Source organism: Strix uralensis, chromosome 10, assembly GCF_047716275.1.
Source record: "Strix uralensis isolate ZFMK-TIS-50842 chromosome 10, bStrUra1, whole genome shotgun sequence".
NCBI classification, from domain to species: Eukaryota; Metazoa; Chordata; class Aves; order Strigiformes; family Strigidae; genus Strix; species Strix uralensis.
This window is the reverse complement of record NC_133981.1, coordinates 23,206,610-23,227,052: the sequence shown is the minus strand read 5'-3', so window position 1 is coordinate 23,227,052 and position 20,443 is coordinate 23,206,610. Positions and strand designations below refer to the sequence as shown.

General features: G+C 40.0%; 1 protein-coding gene across 16 annotated transcripts in view; it reads left to right on the top strand.

Moving 5' to 3' along the window:
- The window catches only part of IQSEC1 (IQ motif and Sec7 domain ArfGEF 1), a 356,789-nt gene that overhangs the window by 208,355 nt on the left and 127,991 nt on the right, over positions 1-20,443 (top strand). The window contains exon 1 of one of the 16 annotated variants that reach the window (XM_074879785.1): positions 6,833-6,952. The exons of the other annotated variants lie outside the window; for them this stretch is intronic. Within the exon in view, the coding sequence (XP_074735886.1) occupies positions 6,885-6,952 (68 nt within the window). The 5' untranslated portion in view covers positions 6,833-6,884. Of the gene's footprint in view, positions 1-6,832; positions 6,953-20,443 lie in introns of those variants that run through there. 16 annotated transcript variants of the gene reach the window in all.

The window sequence follows — 20,443 nt, the reverse complement described above, 5'->3', positions numbered from 1 at the left end:
AAGGAAAAAAAAGTTATAGGTAGTGTGTTACATACAATGCTATAATCTTGTATTCCTGAAAACAATAGCTGTACACTAGTTACAAATCTCAGTAACAGTGATCAGGGGGAAAAAATGCTTAGGTTCTAGTTCATGAGAGCAGGGAATGTCTTTTGCACACTTTATAGACAGTGATGTCAGTTGATTTGCTTTTCTTCTTGCTGCCATTTAAATTATGAGCTCCTTTGCAATATCTTGAACAAAACAATAGCAAAGTGGGTGGGAAAAATTACTGAAGCTTTGTCTTGAACTTGCGTTTAGAGTTCACCATATATGTTGTTAGAAACAAATAGTTTGCTTTCACTTGACAGTGACTTCATCCAGAGCAGGGCTGAGTCATATGCCTATAGTACAGCTCTCTCTCCAGAGGTTCATGTTGGCAACATTTATGCAGTTGCAGAGCAGCTGAGAGCATAAAATTCTCTCCTCCTCATCCCCCAAAATCCACCATCCTCTTGAAGTACAGCCTGCAAATAGTGCAGATTGCAGTATTCCCACATTCAGCATAAAAATGATTAAAAGGAAACCCTCAAATAAATATACGAAATAGCAAAATGCCTTAGAAATAATCAGAGGTCTTGTCTACACTCAGGGAAGTAAAGTGATTTCAAGCTGAGAAATTTAAAATACCTAAAATACCTGTTAATCCGATTGAAGCCTTCATCGTAGTGTAATTATTGCTACTTTGTATCTAAGAGAGTCTTCCCGCGAGTGTTCAAAATGCGTTGTTCATGTGCCTTAAATTCATACTTCTGGTTCATCTTAACTTTCCGGGCTGCTCTTCCTTCCTACCTGGTGGACATGTATCTTACAGGACCCCTTAACTTTCCGTCCCTGATTTCACTGAGTTGTTCTGTGGGACTTAGGCATTGTTGAGCAAAAATCCTGCACAAATATATAGGGCTGTGTGATCTCGCTCCCCTTACCACTGCTGTAACTGATAAACTGGCTTTCAGACTGGAGACAGTTCTTTGTGTATACGCCTTACTTTTTTTCTGCCTCTCTGCAGTTTTCAGTAAGTCAATCTCTAGCCTTTCTGAAACCTTCCTTTTCTTCACCTCCTTCTCTCTCACCCAGGAACCATCTGCGAGTCCTCAGGTTCTCCCTTCTTCACACTCGTACAGATTTTAACCTTCCACAAACAGAGCTTCAAAGATTCATGTTGGGGTTTTAAAGAACTGTGATATCTGTGCCAGGGCTCTCTCAGACACGTAGCTGGTGATGCCTGCCCTTTAGCTGTGCCCCTAGAGAGCACGTTGTTTGCCAGGCTTTTCTTTTCGTATCTGGTCTTTACTGTATTTAGATGCAACTGATGGGCAGACCCTAGAGCCGTCACATTTTAATTGTGCGTTTGGCTCTGTGCCCCACAGAGGGGGATTGGAAGCTGTCTGAGTTTCCTTTGATAGTCTTCCAAGATGAAGTCACAGGAAAGGGAGTCTGGGAGCACGGTGGAGGCCTGGAGACATACGAGGAGTCTGTCAGAAGCTGCAGCTGGAAGGGTGCTGGAGGGGCCTCTTCGAAGCAACACAAACTTGCCAGCTTGTTGGGGATGAGAAGAGGGGATGTCCTTTAGCAAAATGCCAAAGTCATGCTGACTTTGTTCTGCAGAAGGACTGGTATGCGGATGTCACTGCTGTAAACTCCCAGGAAACGCTGTGTTTTGCATACTCTTAGGAGTGTTTCTGAAAAATCAGAAAAGGAATTTTAAAGGGGAAGGGAAGAAAATATAGTGAAGGGTAAGGAAAAAATATGCTGTGAAAATATTTTATTTAAACCCATTCTCCTATCTACTAAAAATGTTGACTTGTTACAAGTTGAAGGTTTAAAGATACCCTAAATTGTCTGAAAAGCCAGAATTCTTTTCAATCTACGAATTTAAAACTCATCTACTCGTAAGACTCCTTTCAATCCTTAATTGGTAATAGCCATTGTATAAAGGGAATGCTACCTAAGTTAAAAATAGGTCTGGAATTGTCCTGACAACCAAAAACATGCTAGCTCTCACACTCACACATTTCTTTTGTCAAAATGACGTAATAATAGAAATTCTGTTAGATTCTATTTCATGATCATTTTGTCCTGGTAGGAACTTAAGGAAAATAAGCAAATTGCCACCGTCACTCTTGAAGGCTGCAGTATACTCGTTTCCCTCTTCACAGGAATGTTATACTAACCTAATTTAGGATGAGCCTATGCACAGTTGAAGTAGTAAGATTATCTTAGCTGCAAACATGTCATGTGTAAAGTGATGCATGCATCCGGAGCACATGACTATCAAACAGCATATCAGATAAGGTGTCCTGGGTGCTCAGTTTCCCTGAGCCACTTCATAGTAACTTCCGTGACAGGGCCTTGACACACTCAGCTCCTGTCCCTGGCTCTACCAGCAGAGCGCTCTGCTTATCGTGCAGGCTTTTATGCAAAATATGAATGAATCTCAGGAGAGGGGAGAATAATAGAATGTGAGACTCCAAATTAAGCATTGCCTTTCTATTAATATAATTTAAATGTAATGTGCCACCTACAACTTGTAAAGCAATCTTAGCTCTAGCGTTTTTAAATACTTAGAATGATTTATGTCCCCTGTAATATATTTGCCTGCAGCAGCTTTGTTTCCTGTGTGAAATATAGAAAACAGATTAAAATCCTCCAGTTATTTTCTATCCATTACCTCCCTACCTCCCCCCCAATTTATTTATTTTTTTTAAGAATCCTTAAGTACTCTCCATCACATAGTGGGCTAGTTGCTCTGGGTTCTCTTAGCAATCAAAAACATTGGAAGAATCCTATCATTGTTACTAAAATGTGTGGTATGTGGCCAAGTTGAGGGCTCTGACAAAGAACTGCTGGTGAATTTTGTTCCAGTGTTTTTAAGATGTTGATTCTTCCTGTTGTTTTTGACTCCCCTGTAACAGCTCACCGTATCTGTGTACAGCCAGCAAAATGAAAAAAATGTGTGTCCCAGGTCGTCTTGGTGCAAACTCACCTGCATCAGCAGTTCCAACCAGTGCTCCAGCCTGCAGATCTGGAGCAGCTGAGCAGCAGCCAGTCCTTCATGGTGACTTTGCAATAGGCAGCGATAACCCCTTGGCAAGGCAGGGATAGCTCAGAATGGATGCATCTTCAGTTGCCTCAACTACTTGCTCAGTTTTCATAAGCCAATTGAGAGTGACAGTATCACAGCATCATCTTTGTATTGGTGATTGCGGCTGTTTGAATTAAAGATTTCTTCCTAGAAATGATGCAAAATGCAGCTCCAAGAGACCTGGTCTGTCCACTCAGTGTAAAAATGTGGAAGTAAACTGGGGGAAAACCTAAGAACAATGTGACGTTCTGATGCAGGGGGCAGCACTTCATGATTGTGCGTGTTAATACATCCACCAAAAATAAAACAGTCACTCAGTGTCCTAGGGAGACGTAATGGTGCTGGGTTGGAAAAGCCAGTGTACTGAAGTAGGAAGAAATTTTGAAAGAGGGCAGAACTTCTCCTTGAACCTTCCTGCTGCAAGTTGGCAGGATGAAGACAGCTTGTATGTGAACCATTAGCAGGACACTGTTGTGGGTCCAGACACAGCAATGCTGACATGGCTACTGAGAATGAGAGTTGTGCTGTAGATGTTTGCAGGCAGGGCATATCTCATAAAGATTTTCAGGGAATGTAATGTGAGAAGAAAAAGATCAGCAAACTAAGTATATCTGTTTGGGGAGTTCTGCCTCACACAGAGCGTGGTCCCATACACAGTGTGGCTGGGTGGATGCAGTGATGTGCTGTGAATGGAATCTGTTGTTTTATTTCAAGGGGAAGAGATAACTGAAGTTTTCATTGCCACACCCAAAGAGGAATAATAAACCAGCCAGGCAGCAACTGTCTCCAAACAGCCCTTGTTACCAACCCACAGTCTCTGTGTTGGCTGGGATTTCTTGGCCAAACGTGCAAGTGTGGGAGAAGATTGTCACTGGAATCATTACAATAGATTATGATTGATGTACAAAATGGAAAATCCATGTCAAAGACAGACATGATGCCAAAAGGCCCCTGCAGTGCTGGGGCTCATCTTGACTTGTCATACAGTGAAAGCAAACAAGGCTTCAAAAAAGTGAAATCATTTGATATGCTAATCTGTGCCTTGTTTCAGGCGTAGTAATGTCACTGTGAACAAAGGAGAAGAAAGTAAACAGCTAAGACAAAAGGGACTTACTGTCCTATTGCTGCTGGAAAAGTTCCTCTATTCCTGAATAAGGTTTTTATTAATAGTAAGAAATAGTTATCAGTCAGTTTCCTCTTTGATATCCGTTCTGTTACCTCCTTGGTAATCATATTATGAAGGAGCAGTTTTTAGAAGAGGCAGCCCATCGTGAGAGACAGAATTAGCCATAGGTTTTGATTAATCACCGGTTCTTCACATCTGTGTATGTACAGAAATCATCAGCTATTAGCTGATGCTATTAGCACCCATGCTTGGTCAAATCTAGCATTGTTCTCCCTGGCCTCCTGAAGCTTTACAGGATGCTGTTAGCTTTAAGCATGCCTCTTAAATATCATTTCAAGGAGCATTTCACAGCAATCTGTTCTTCATATTTACACCAGAATAAATAGCATTTATTTACATCCGAGATTTAATCATAGAACTGAAATACTAGTCGTATTAACTATTATGTAATTTGCATAGTATTCAGCATTTTCTGGATGTATATTATTTTGTCTTTTCAGGTTGTCTGTCAGTTCTATATTCCAAATTTGGGCCTGCCATTCCCTGCAGAATTAATGCTTCCTTAGTGGAGGGCTACCTTGATTTGTCCAGGTCTCTTTGGGAATTAGTGGACAAACTCAGCTCATCGGGACAGGAGCTGAAATACTCTCTACACTATTTCATAAATAGTCTCCTTTCCATGGGAAATGCTGCAGCAATGATTTAAAAAAACAAAGTAAAATAAAAGCCCCTGCACAAACCACCCCACAGCATCTCACTTCTGTCCTCTGATGCTGTCACATGTTATTTTAATCCATTTGGTCACTGGTTGTGCACAAATTTTAGAAACATGGGTGAAGAAGGTGGTTAAAATGCTGTTCTCTTGTAGATCTCATCCACCTTTATCTTTAGAGACAGGTGAAAATACTATGCCTGAAGATGCTGGTAATATCAAAATATTGCAACTGAGGATGAATCAAGGAACGTATCATCAAAATACATCAATTACACCAAAGCCTCAAATATAAGCTCAAAGAGATGTAGTTGACACAACTGAGCATGCTGTTTGATACCTTTATACTACACAAAAAATAAACTACTAGTTTTACACTCTACATATAATGGGCTTACTTATGCTGAATGAAATATTTCAAGTGTACACCATACAAAAATCAGAAAATCTATCTTGTAGGCACTTCATCTCTCAAATTTACAAGTTATGGTAATGGACAGGGTTCTGCTGGTCTGCTTGAATTTACGTAGCTTTTTCAATCATTGAAATGTATTTCAATTATTATGTTAAGAACAGATGTAGAAGTTTTCTAATGTAATTTTTCTTCATTAAGCCTACTGATTTAAAATGTACAATATGCTGTGGAACTTGTTCTGACTTTTTTTTTTTTGAGCCATCAATAGCTTGCTCCAGGAACAGTTGTCAGAAAACCCCCCAAACAGAGTATATTTCAGAATAGTAGTAACGGTAACGAGATCCTAGATAAAATGGTCTTATACTAAATGGAGTTGTGCAACAGAAAACAGATGTTTAATCATAAAAGTGTACTGTTCTATGAAGAAGTAGCATGAACTTAGTTTCTTGCTTAATTAGGTTTTATAATATAAACATGTATCTAATGTCTTTGATCCAGAAGAGCCTCTGATAATCGTGCTGTTGACCTCTTTGTAGAGAAGAGAGTGTGGTCTAGTGGGGCTGAGCGAAGGCTTAGGAAGTTTTAGTCTGTCATAGCAACAACACTAACTTTCAGGGTGGTCTTGGAGAAACCAGGGTAGAATTTAAAAGGGCTTCTCCTTCAGTTAAAAAGATTAACAATAATTACAACAATACTACTTTTCTCTAAGCTTGATTCCATGTGAGTGTGTGTTGAGACTTAAATTCAATTCAAACTTTTGGCAATAAATGCTGTGTGTTTAAACTTATTCAGCACAGTAAGAGAATTCCACATATCGCAATGAATAAGTTGGGGTTTGGTTTGGGTTTGTGTGTGTGTGTTTTTTTTATCAGATCTTGCCATTTTACTTTTGATGTAATTTATAGCCTAAGTGTCATGCTGATATTCACTATTGAAGGAACTTCGTATGTGTTCAAATACGGCTTTGGAAAATGACTCATTACTTCTTTTGGCACTAAAAAGTTTATTACAGTACACAAGAAATTTTGCAAACAGTTGAGAGTTTATTCAGCCTAAACCACTTGATTTAGTGTGTATTTGGTAAGCATTTGCAGTGCTCGTAAGTGATTTTCTAGGGTAGTGTTACTGGACTGTTTTTTCTGAAGTGAAATAAATTAGAATAACTTTCTGCAGGTGCTGCATAGGTAGGTTTTTCTTACTTGACAGCTTGGAGCAATATTATATGTAGCTTTCTGAACAGCCTCTAATACTCTCTTCTGGCTTGCAAATAATGTAAACAACGAGTCTTGTAAATCATGAAGAAAGAAGTAACCCGAGACTTCAGATGAGAAAGCTGGCTTCTCTCTGAGTTCATCTGAGTGGAGGTCGGAGGAATCACTTGGAAATCGTGAATCAGTGCTTGGCTGCTGCATGAACCTTGGACTAACTTTGTCGTGTGCTGCTAAACTTACTGGTTCCTTGAGTTACTTGGAATCTTTTTCACTTTGCAAACACTTCAGAGAAGGTCATGAAGGGAGATGGCAGTGCAATGTGGAATCTGATGTGGAAATACTGCATTTCTGTCAGGACAATCAGGTACGGTAAGAATATATAAAACTTTATTTTGTGGTAAGTCTGAAAACTGCATGTGTTAAAGATTGTCTGTCCTAGTACTTTTATTCTTTCACCCTGCGTAGTTAACACTAAGTAGTCTGAGATGATTATTAGGCTAGATTCTTATGTGTCCTTATACCAAAGCCATGAAAAGAAAAATACAGGGTTGTTGCAAAAAATCTTCAAGGAAAATGGAGTTTTCATGATTTCAGAGTCTTGGAAATATCTCTGTTTCATTTACAAGCAGGCAAAAGATGGAATATGAAAGAAACCTTATTTTCATGAATACATGCCTATCCTAATCTCCTATTATGTCTCCCAAATTGAAAGATACAGCGTGTGTTCTTAGCATACCATAAGCATCATTTGCTTCAGACAAAGGGAAAGGGGGGAGAAAAGAAGGTGGGTTTTATGGCAGAATAAAGCCCTGAAGTTCCAAATGTCTCGAAGCTAGTGTAGCACTACAATCTTACCTGTGTGTTACGTGAAAACACAGTCCACTTAAATAAGATGACAGGCTGTGGCTGCTGTGCATCGCTGGGCACATTCTTTGAGTGGTTCATGTTTGACATGCTGTGTGCTCCCTGCCAAGAGCAGTTGCTGTGGATTCCGGTAGAGTTTATTCCAGGAATGGAGCTATTAAGCGAGACTCTCGGTGATTGTGCGTTCTCACAGCAATCTTACATATTTAAAAAAGCTAGCCATTTTCACGCTATAGCTTCTTCATGTTACATGGTTATATGATTTGAATGGTATGTTTTGTCATGCAAGTTTCCCTTGAGAAATCACATAATCTAAGTAATTACTGGATTTCACACTGCATAATTATTATGTGCTGAGGAAATAGTTTAGAGAGCCTGAATTCCTGCATGAACTTTCATTACAACCAGAATGAGACTGTGGAGAGCTTTTTATCACCAGGATACCAAAATAAAGCTAAAATGTCTCTTAGTTCCCAGCAGACAGTGAGTCAATATAATAGAAACTGGAAGTAATCCCTGAGAGAGGATTCGATTAGGATAAAAATTGTTTTACTTATGATCTGGGTTTAGAACCACAAGCAGAGGGGAAGCCTGAAACGAACCGGATCAGTGCTTAAATCCAGAGAAACAGTCTTTACAACACAGACGTTCATCCTGACCTCAGTACTGCTGGAAATGTCTGAGAAAAGTCCTGTGCAAAAGTTATAAAGGTGTATGTTCCTACTAAGGCTAAGCTTCAGAGGTTCCTTGGAGCACTTGGGTGTGGCTATTTTTCTGAAGTTTAACCTGCAAATTGTGCTCACCTGTAAACGGCCATTTCTTTCTTTTATCAGTGACCTTATTACTGTTCAGAATATGTAGGTTGAATATTAGCTTAATTGCTTACAGCAGGGCTTATTTATAGAGCAGCTTGCTGGCTCCCCCAGCTAGCGTAATGCGCAGTAACATTCCTCTTTGTTACAGCACTATAAGTATTTTCAATTAATGTGTTTGGCTGTTTTAACAGATCTTATTTTCTTTGGTTGCGACACCAATGAGCTTGAGAGCAGAAAAAAAAATTTTTTTCTTTGTGGAAAAAGATCTCTACCACCTTAATTTGCCTTTCCTGATATCCTTCAGAAATCCTGAAACTCCCTTCACTTTGGAAGGCTTCAGTAACCATTCTGGTTCATGTTTTTATCCATCAAATGTGAGGCTATGCCAGTCTTTCTCCCTCTCTGACTCCTCCCATTTCTAGAAAACTGTGCAGACCCTTGCAGCCTCTGCTGGAGATTTCAGTCAGCCTCAGCGTGGTTTATACCAGTAGAGTGAGTTTGTTTTTTCCCTCTGCGTGTAAGCTGCCCTGGTAAAAGCATTTCCAGAGGCCCCTGGTGCCGCGGCACTGAACAGCCGTGCATTGCAGTGACTACACTGGGCCGGTTGTACAGCAGCTCCTTACGTATGCGTGAGGCCTGAATGAGGGGTTTTATGCCTCCCTGAGAAAACAGTCCCACTCCAAAGGGAAAATTATTATTAACTGGGTTTTAGGGTTGGTCTTGTTTCCATTGGACTCCAGCAGCTTTAAAAAAAAATTTGACTGAGTCTTTGTTGTCTGTTTTAATTAGACTGTATGGTTTGGGGGCGGAGAGATCCTCTACATCCATGTGTATGTGTTTAAGTTTACATGACTAGACCTTAAAATCATAGGGTCATGCCTGTTAGCAAGGTGAAATACATGTGTAGCACTAGATGAAAATGCAGTGGTTTACTTTTTGCATGGGGAGCTTTAGGTAATGTTGGAATAAGCTTAGGAGAGAGCAGGACCGTGTCGTAGTTTAACCCTGACTGGCAACAAAGCTCCACCCAGCCGCTCGCACGCTCCCCCTGCATCAGGATGGGGGAGAGAGTCGAAAGAGTAAAAGTGAGAAAAATTGTGGGTTGACATAAAGACAGTTTAATAGATAAAGCAAAAGCCACACAGGTAAGCAAAGCAAAATAAGGAGTTCATTCCCCACTTCCCATTGGCAGGTGGGTGCTCAGCCATCTCCAGGAAAGCAGGGCTTCATCACATATAACAGTTACTTGGGAAGAAAAACACCATCACTCCAGATGTCCCCCCCTTCCTCCTTCTTCCCCCAGCTGTATATGCTGAGCGTGATGCCATATGGGATGGGATATCCCTTGGGTCAGTTGGGGTCAGCTGTCCCGGCTGTGTCCCCTCCCAGCCCCTTGTGCACCCCCAGCCTGCTCGCTGGTGGGGTGAGGAGCAGAAAAGGCCTTGGCCCTGTGTGAGCACTGCTCAGCAGTAACTAAAACATCCCTGTGTTACCAACACTGTTTTCAGCACAAATCCAAAACATTGCCCCATACCAGCTACTAGGAAGAAAATTAACTCTATCCCAGCCAAAACCAGTGCATGTGGAAATATACTGCGCTGTCTAAATTATGTCTTTTTTTTCTTCTGTGGGATGCTGGCCTACTCCTAGAGCAGAATTGCAAAAATTATAAAGGTGAAGGGATTTCTTCACTAATGTACCAAAGCTGAGCCTGTGGCACTTAATGTGAAACTTCTGTCCTTTCAGAGAGCTCAGTTCTCTGAGCCTGTGTGAAGCCTACGATATTACCAGGTTATCTCCTGAGGAGCACTCGGAGAGGCAGGGTCTGGCTACACCCCCAAAACATAGAACAAGCAGTGGGGTGATCCCCAAGCCCCAGGATGGTGCCCACCTGGAGCTGGTGTTCCCAGGTATCCAGGGGGAGAGTTGTCATTCCTCTCGGATTAGCACTGCGTTTCCACCTTGTGGGATCCAGGATCATTATCCTCTTCCCTTGGCCAGGCCAATCTCCCCCAGGGCCAGCAGTGACTCATGCCATGCCGCAGTATTTTTGACTCTCCTTGGCAACAGCAGTCACTACCTGCACAAGAGGTGTTAAGTATTCCTGCCCAGAGCACTGCAAGTTGTCTCTGCTATTTCTGAAAAGGGGAATAATGGTGTTTGTCACTGGCACTATTCCTGAGTGAGGGGCAGAGCAGTGTCACTGGCTGTGCTGTCACAGCAGCCTCCTCTTCAGTCACTTGCCCTTCACACTGACCCCATTGCTGTCCCAGTATGCGTGTGGAGGGCAAACGGTGCCCTTCCCACCTCTCTGAAGTTCACTGCGAGGGAATATTGCACTAAATAGCAGTGCTTTCCTCTGCTGGTGAATCTCCACTTGTGATGATATTTGCAGGTGGAAAACTCTCCCCAAATCAGAGGGGTGGCAAAGCATGAAAGCTGAACTGGGGTTAAAGCATCAGTAATCATTTACTTCTGTTAAAGTTACATTTTAGTAACCCACCATAGGTGGGGGATAGGCAAATACATAATTAGGAAATTGTTTGTCAACACATTCAGATTAGCCATTGTATTTATAGGGTCATGTCAGTATTAAAAGAGAGGAACACATGTTATATAAAGACGGGGAGCAGATAGCTGCATGCAGAATTACTTGTTCCTTCGGTAATGTGCTACATGCCAGCCAGTCTGTAAGGATGGAGTTAGTGGTTAGAGGAGCAGACTGCAGCCATCTGAATCAGCAGATCCACAGCCCACAGAGAATAAATTAAAGGGTTTATAGTAATGTAACGCATAGTTTTCGGCTTGCATCTTAAAGTTCCATTTGCAAGTAATGGAGGAAAACAGTCAATAGTTAGTTCTTAGTCTCTACACATCTGGAAAAAAGTAAGAATTAGTCCTCAGTATGAGTTGTCATGGAGTTTCTTCACTTATTTTCCTTCTGCTACAAACATTTTCCATCTTGGTTTAGTCACACTTTATTTTTAGTTGTCTGCTTTGGGTTTTTTTTCTGAAGACTGACAGAACAGTGCTGTGTTTTCATCAAGTAAAAATAACACTTGGACAAGTGAAAGAGTCTTAGTTGGGCTTTAATTGCATTTTGGGCAGCACGAGCTACTATAGCTGTGTAAGGGAGGGGTGGTCATGGAAGTTTGGAGTATGTAAAGGCAGTTTGGTGTAACTTGTGTAGAGGGTTATTCATAAATGTTCTGAGCATCCACATTGCATCATGAAAGCTCAAACTACTTTAAATAATAATGCATTGAACAGGAGTTAATGTAAAGGAATAACACAATGTGTTAGTCCACAGTTCATGTTCAGTGATGGTATTGCCCCAGACATTATTGCAGCTCCTGTTTCCAGCCTGTCCATGCACAGCGCCGGTATGGGATAGTCAGTGGGAGAAAACAAGGTGGGTTTCCATCCAGGTGGTTGCAGTGGTAGAGTTCACCACGTGGCCCCACAAAAAAAAGCTTGTGTTCGCATAGGGCAAGTGAGTATAATGATGGGAGAGCAGGGGGGACACAGTGCTCACCCAGCTGAAGTGTGACTTTACCTTATGGGAGATAGTATGGGCTGAAGGGACAGGACTAAGAGCCAAGGCTAGAGATAGTTTGCTCTGTTGTTCATCAGCAAGCATCAGCAGCGTTTTCTTCTTATGGCTATTTAACTATCACATGTAACCAATGATAATGGGGTATATAAACAGATATTTAATTTATGCATTTCAGTTTTCATCTGAAATGGAAATTAGAATACCCACCTCAGATATTCCTCCTGACATCTACAGGGTTAATGTTTATGAAACTTATCTCAGAAAAGGAGAATATATATTCTGTATTGTTACAGTAGTGAGCAATAGAGTTGGCACCTTTCCTTAAGATCAGATGTTAATAAAGTGATTTTCCTATAGCTATTTACGGCTTAAACAATAACAAGAATTACCAAAAATTCGCTTCTAAGATTTAAAAATAATTAAAAATCTTCCATGGTGACTCCTGTATCTCCAGAATGTGTTTATTTTTGTATTCAGTTTATGTGTGGGTTTCTTTGTCATCTGCAAAATGCTGCACTTGAGAAGCTACAAGACAAAACTGAATGCAAGTCATCATTAGTAGTCTGGATGCTTTAATCTTCATATAGAGTATGGCTTTCTATAGCCATTAGTCTTGTATTTTAATATAGTACAACTGTAATTATTCTAGTGCAAACCTTCCTTTGGGTTAAAAGAGCTCTTCAGCGTGATGGTGCCAATAGCCACACAGCACTTAATGAATTTTTAATAAGCTCTTGATGCCAGTATAACAAATCATTGTGAGGTTAGGATGAAGTTGGTATCTTTAGAATTCTGTGTTAGGAGTGTGTGAATGTGTCCTGTGCATTTTGCATACTAAAATACATTGCTTGGGTAAAGTGTACCATGTTTCTTCTATTGTCTGGTCTATGCATAGGAATCTAGAGAAGAAATCCTGATGGCATTAATTCCTCTGAGCTCAGTTGCTCTACCTAAAGCAGACTTGTTCAAGGGGTGATTTACACGTTGCTTTGATTTTGTTTTGCACTGACGTTTTTTTAACTGTCTTTAAATGTTGCTTCTGTTCAACTAGGGCATATCTGTGTTTACACGGCTGGATTATTCCAGTCTGATTATTCATGTAAATTAGTGGTTTGTGATTTAAGTTCAGGAAGGACACAGCGAGTTTAAACAGGTTACGGGTTACAGATCTGTTAGAGCAGAGGACCAGAACCTCATCAGCTCCTTTTGTCTTTTTTTTTTTTTTTTTTGCTGTGAGCACTCATTAAAATGCTCCTAGTTAATATTTTCATGTGCCCTTTTTGTCTTGTACTATGCTCTTTTTGTCTTTGTGCACCGCTTGCTGTATTATTGCTAAAAGCTAAAAATGTATAGGCAAGGGCTGTTAGAGACAGTAGTGATTCAGTTTAATCCTTGCTTGAGTTTTAGTGTAAAAAGTACCACAGAAGTTGCAGTGTTTGCACATAATTAAGCCTTTCTTCACATAGAAAACTCACAGGTGAGGGTCAGCTGCCTTGAAAGTATACAGAAACTGTCAGTCCAGCAGCAGTGCTGCTTGTTTGTGTGTTTTCCTGTACAAAAAGTCAAGGTGCCTTATGAACTTAAAGACTGTGTGTTCTTTAAGGGTCAGATAATTGCAAAATATGGAAATGATGCACCAGTGTGAGATATGAAGGCTGGTTTTAGTCAATGCCCATATCAGTTTTATTGCAAAAGTTCTGTTCTTTTATTTTAAGGCTGAGTCTACTGAGCTGTTCCAGTATAAAAGGACTTGAAGCCAGGTTAGATAATGAGATAAAAATGGAATCAACTTCTACCCCTCTTCTGAGTTTTCATGTCTTTGCATTAAAATAGTTGCATCAGTGTTTAGCTCAAACCTTTAGTTTGGGCCAAGAGCAGCCCTGGGTTTAAACTACGCTGAAGTTCTCTCCTTTCCTGACGCAGGGCATAATGATATGCATTGAAACCCTAGAAGTCAGAAACCTAATCCAAGGCAGTCTAGAGAAGTTAACAGACTGTTTTATTATTTATTTACACAGACCTTTCAAAAGAGCTTGTTGATGCAGAACCGTAGGTTACTGAGCTGGTAAAATTATTTGTCTAGTGATGGAGGAGTCCAGTTATATTTAAGGTAGCTTTTTGTATTTTAATGCTTGCTGTAGGTGATGCATATGGTAAAAATGTATGTGGCAACGTGTAGACCAGAGCTACTGTTCAAGGGTTGTACTTACTTCCACTGCTGGTCCTATTGCTTGATGTCTTCTCAGACCTACCTAGAAATTGGCGTTTAGGATTTGTTTTGAAAGGATACCGCTTTTGTTGTTGCTCTTAGATTATTCAATGATTTGCATTTTTTTATATTTTAAGAACTCCTGAGGCAGCCTTTCAGCCTGTGTTTTTCTGCTCTGAACATATAGACAAGAAACAAATTATATGGAACTGTTTGCTGCTCCTCAGTTTGAACAGAGTTACCTTCTAGTGGACTCTAAAGCAAATTACGTAAAGAGAAAAGGAAGCTCTGAGCTTATCTGGTTTTAACAGGATCATGCATTTTCCAGAAGGAGTCAGATGACATTTTAGTAATTGGTGAGTACTGATCAATTTAATGCTTATGAATCATGTGATTAACATCAGTGGATACTGTGAATTGGTCATAGTATGAAAAGCATGGTATGTGAATGATTTTAATGAATAAGACCTCTGCTTAAATGCCTGGTAAAGGTTTTATTCCTTTTCTAATAGGAATTCATTTTGCTATACAAGTGTAATTTCTAATTCTTGATATGTTTTTGCTGTTCTCCATGCAATATCTGCCCATTAATCATTTTCTTTGACAATAATCATAAAACCAGCACGAATTTATGCAGTAAGCAGTGTCCTGCATTCAGTCGTCTTTTAGCAGGAGACAATAAATTCATTCATATAATTAACTGCCTGTCAGATATCAAGTGACTGAAGCATTTGAAGAGTTAGTAAATTGTTGAGGTTTTTCCTGTACTCACCACCAGTGGGGGGGATGGCAGAACTGCTTAATTAGGAGAGTTTAGGGACTCATGGCAACTGCAGTAGCAGGCAAATAAATAAATAAAAAAGCAAAGCTCATCACGTACATATTTACTTCAGACCCTCTGACCAATTAATGAAACTTAAGCAAAACCTGAGGTAGGTAAGGCATGATTGCTTGACCTGCTACACTCGTGGAGTGTTTCCATGCTGAGCGTACTGAGGTGTAAACCTGCATGCTACAAACTGATCAATTAAAAATTAAATATGCTCTTGAGTTAGTCGCACCTGCGATGATCTTCTGGAAAAGTCTCAGCAACATGCTTGGCATTTTGCATTTAATGAATTCTCATTAGTTTGTGATATCAGAGCAATGAATAGTATTCTTTCATATCATCAGGGGGCCACTTTCATGGTCTAATGGGGCCTGTTTTGTACAGGGAGCAACACCATGACTGTAAATTACACAGGGGGAACTGCCACCCTGACATGAAGCAGCCTGGTTCAGCTCTCCTGAAAGTTATTTATTTTCACTTAAATTGTTTTTCTAATATGAAAGTATTGAACGCAATTGTTTGCCACATCATGTTGAGGACTAGGTTGTGTTCACAGCCACAGTTCTGTCACCACTTGCTTTCCTGAGTATAACTTCGCATTATTCGGGTATCAAGAAATGTGATCTTCCAGAGGAGATCCTTGATAAAAGCATCTGAACACTTAATGCTGCTGAATTAAGGTAGGATGAGCTACTGTGCCAGTGTAGTACCTGTGATATTCGTTCTGCATTGTCTGCCAGTTGGCTGAATATTACACATAAAGCTAATATGACAACTCAGTTGTTTGAGAAACTGTGCCACTGTTTGTGCTCCGTTATGCAGTTAACGTTAGCTGTGTGCGCTGCCACTTCCATGACAAGAAGCGTTTGGCTATGACCTTTGGCAGAGATCTGATAATACTATTTCACCTGCAGCCTGTATGCTTTTTTATGTTAAAGCAAGAGCTATTTCCAAATACCTGGGCAGGTTGTGATAGCGCTGTCAAAAAGGCAGAATACAAAGCCAGTGCAGGCTGGTGCAAAGGGAAGTATGACCTTTCTGTTGCTTGGGAGCCTTCAGAATATGAGTCTTATGGATAACACATTTTTGTAGTAAAAGGACAGCGCGGTTGCAGTCTCATTCGTTGCCTACAAGCCTTGGAAGAGGATCTCTTTGACTCGAGTTTTCTGAACGTTTGTTCCACCTCTGACTTTTAAATGACTCTTTGGCTCTGTCGCCCCACTCAGCCTCTGGCCGGGGGAAGCGTGTGCCTGCGGGCAGCCCTTCCTCAGCAAGAAGGGCTTTGCTGCCGGGCAGGGCACCCCAGCCCCTGGCTGCTGCAGCTCTGGGTAGATCTGGGTAGATCTGAGCAACTTCAGAGAAAGTTGTGGGAACGAGACGCTAAGCTTCTGATGCCTCCTGGAAGATAAAAGGCACGTTTGTACTCTTGCCTTGGATCCTCTTATCTAAGAGCGAGTCTTGCTTGCCTTTGGAAGAAGTGGATAGAAGTAATAGCTATTATTGGCAGATACAGTTATAAAAATGCATTGTAAAAGCTTTTATAAAAGCCATAAAACCAGCTTCAATGCTGTTATTGTGGTTTTTATTATGTTCCTAAGGAAATGGAAGCTGATTTAACAGAAGTTTGAGAACCAAATTAGCAGTTACCATTTGTTAAATTGTATATTTTTAATCTTTAGCATTCAGCTTAGATTTAAAGCTCAGCTGCAACTTAGAATTGTTGGATGTCCACAAAATGCAGGCCTGTGTACTGCTAAGTATGAATTTTGCATAGGTAGATGTATTTGTGTCAGCAGATGTTTGTATGGCCTAGTTCCCTTTCATGTTTAAATCACAAAGAATGAACTATTCCACCAGATCAATGAAACAGGGGCAGATTCATCTCTTCAATAACTTATTATCTGTCTGAAATTATCTTTTGATATTTCAAAATAAGTGAAAACCAGGCATTATAAAAAGCATACTTTCTAATCTGACTGTTTAGGTGATCTTAGTCTGAACTGCTATAGGCACACAGCTCTGAATTTAAGCACTTTTCCACAAATAGCAAGACTCAAGACTTCTGTCCTGCAGTGTGCTCAGCTGTGTGATTTTTCTGGACATGTATACAAAGACCTGATGGTAGAATTTCACTGTCTGTGTGTTTTCAAGTTAATGTAACAAACACTTGTGGAGGAAAGGGGCCAGTGAGATAGAGATAAATACTTGAATTCTTTCCAAATGGCCAGTGTTAATTCTTTAAAAACAAACACATGGAAAAGAAACTGAACCTTAAAGGCAACCTCTTGAAAAACTTTCCCAAGATGTTTATCCTCTTTCAGGCTCTGAAACGACTGCATTTTACTGGTTATTCCACCTGCATATTCTAAGTACCTGAGCAGAGTTGTTCCTCAGATTATTAAGTCTTGCACAGTGGCTCCTACCCACGCCTCAGGAGACTATTCCACTTAATGCCTGTCTTGCAGAGGCAGGCGTAGCCTTGGTGTTTCTTGGAGTAAGAATGGGGTGGAGAATGAGAAATTATGCTGAAAGGGGTGTAAATGATAGTTCATAAATACTTTTTGTGCCTATGATGTGCTAGCCTGTTTCCTCCCATCCGATTGTCCTGAGATGTTGGTTTTGTTGGTATAACAATCCGTTATGCTACGTGGTGATAGATAAGGAAAAGAATCCACAGTAAAAATAGGCTGCCAAAAAACCAGGTCAGGGCTAATGGATTAGTATGATTGGGGCTTCCTATGCCATTGTCCCTTCTGGAGGAAATGTTCAGCAAACAAAAGCATAACCACACTGTCAGAGCCATTTCCTCCAGAACAGTGAAACAATGAAGCTTTTAAAGAAGTTGGGAGTGGACTCCCTTAAAGTGTATGTGCCATATATGCCATTTGAAAGCAGAGATGCAGATGGGTGTTCATGCAAAGATATACAAAATGAAAATCATAGCTGCTGAAAGATGTACAGATCCCTTATTAATACAAGTCCCAGTACTGTTAAGAGATGACTCAGGCATTAGACAGCAGTAGTAGCAGGTGTGTCGCTATAGAGCTGCTTTTTTAAACAAACCCAACAAAAACCACACAAAACCCCTTGTGCAAGTTATTTCTGTATCTGATACTCTATATTTCATAGTATGTACTCAGCCATTAAATAAGCTTACTGGCTTAGTAGTGTTTTGTATCAATATTTGATCATTCCTCGGACTTTAAAGAAAAGACAGTATATTTGAGGCACTTGGGAGCCTCATGGGAAAGCTCTGAGCACACAGGGAAAGCTACATGAGTGGTCAATACTGTAAAGCAATTTTGAGGAGGGGAAAGACGCTTGGTTTGTGTTTGTAAATATACTGAAAGGTTGCTGGTTTGTTGGTGGTTTTTATTAATTGAGTAGTTTAGATAGTCATGTTAGGAACCCCTAGAGATGAGGACTAAGCTCTCAGAACAGACAAGTCTTGAAGCCTTAATACAACTCATTTTATGGAAATTTTCATCTGATTGTTGGTGACTGTAAATGATCTGAACTCGGGGCCTGAAGGTATCCTGGACTACCTAATTACTTACTGAAGTAGTAATTCTGGGGTAGCATAAAGCTGACTTTTCTAAAATGAAAATAAATATGTTCAGGAGGGGAGAAGAAAACCTTTTGTGAGTTTCTTATACTTTTAGGGAATGAAAAAAAGAGCACTAACACACTTTCCTCACTTAAGTCTAACCTTTCAAGAGACATTTTTCTGCAAGGTGATGACCTGCTATCTATTGGTGCCTGCTCAGAACCGTTAACTCACTGGGGCTATTCTGTCTTTCATTTTCTAAGTGGTGAGGTCAGGTACGTGGTCTTTGCGTCCTCTGTACCAGTGGTTAATGATTCTATTAATAAGAGGAACTGTGTACCTAATTTTTCATCAAAGTCAGAAAAAAATACATCTATGTCCTTAGGGTACTCATATCCGTGCGTGTCTAAAACAGATGAGACTGGTAAGAAAACAAGGGACCTGTGATGGTAGTCTTATCCTTTTCCATATCTGTCTCTAATTTTTCACGTCTGTCAAAGCACAAAAGATTAATTTCGCTATGTCTAAATCTTCTGAGAGGGGAGGGAAACATTTTGTCCAAGTAGTCAGTGTTCGTTAAAAAGAGAGATGAACTTTGCACAATGCTTAAAAAAATTGCTTTAAAATCTGGCCCCAATGTGTGCTATTCGTTCATTCTTCATAACTTTCCTTTCAAAAAGCTTTTAAAACTCCTAAGCAGAGGGCTAGGATGCACTTTGGGTTGTGAAATTATCTTTGCAGACCTTGGAATTTTTTTCCAATGGTAATTCAGAGCTCATATGTCAACAAATCAGTGTATGGTATTATCATTTCCCTCTGGACTTTTAAAACCTATACCTCCATGGGAAATCTAGGGACCATATGATGGCAGGTCTGAATACATTAATAAGAATGAAATGTAACATTTGTTAAAGATAAAATCTTTTCATTGGAAAAACATCCTATTTTCCTGATTAAGTGGTGTGTCAATGTTACATCACATTGACTAGAAGTTTCTGGCTATCAGCTAGACTGACAAACTCTAACCAGCTTTAAAAATACCTGGAATCCTCTTCTTGGCATTAAAATACACAAACATTTGCTAAAGTAATTACTTTTGTTGAATGAATCAGTGGTGTGTCTGGGGAATTTACTGCTGCTGAAGATTTTTTTTTTTTCCCCTTCAACCTATGTGTCACAAATTCCTCACAAAGGCTGCAAAAGGCTTAATATAATCAATCCACATGCAAATAAATATAACTACATTAGTTCTTGAATGAAAGGAAGACACTGGAAGAATCTCAAAACTAAGGCATATTGTTCTTCGGCAAATATTTTTCAAGTGTTTCCTCCTCTTCAAGCTGGAGATCCGACTAATTAAACAGCTATGGCAACAAACGCTGTCCAGCCAAGGGTCAGGTATAAAGTTCAAATCCCAGATGGATGATATCTGTACATGACTTATCTACCAGATGGGTTCAAATGTTCCACTGGAGTTTTTTTATTCTTTTCTCTCACCCTTCCAGTATTAAGGCAATTTGTTATATTCCTATCAAATATTTATATTGTTTTTCTATTGACTTTTACTAAGAATTATTTAGCTAGGAGGAAAAGTTTCCCCAGAGCATATGTTCTACTGCTTGAGAGGTACTTTGTTCAGCATTCCCATCCTATCAGTTTCTACAGTCAGAGTTTCCAAGGGTGCCCTAAAAAAAAGACAGGAATAAAAGGCACATGATCATGGGGGTGAGGAGAAAGAGGGGTAACATTGTTAGTGTTTACTTTTGCTGTTTCTGTGGATAGTTAAAGCCTATATGCTTTCATAGGGTAATCAATACAAATTTAAAACAATTTTGATGATTACCATTGATGAAGCAGAGGCTGAATATAAAGCTTATCACTGGTAGCTATATAAAAATCTAGCAATATAGTATCTGTCTTTGGGTTTATTTTTTATTATATGCTACTATTAAATGGCCTAGGTCATGCAAATGGTGACATGATGATTTCATTCTGTATTTTTTAAAAAGATCTTAAATATTGTAGAGTGAGCTCT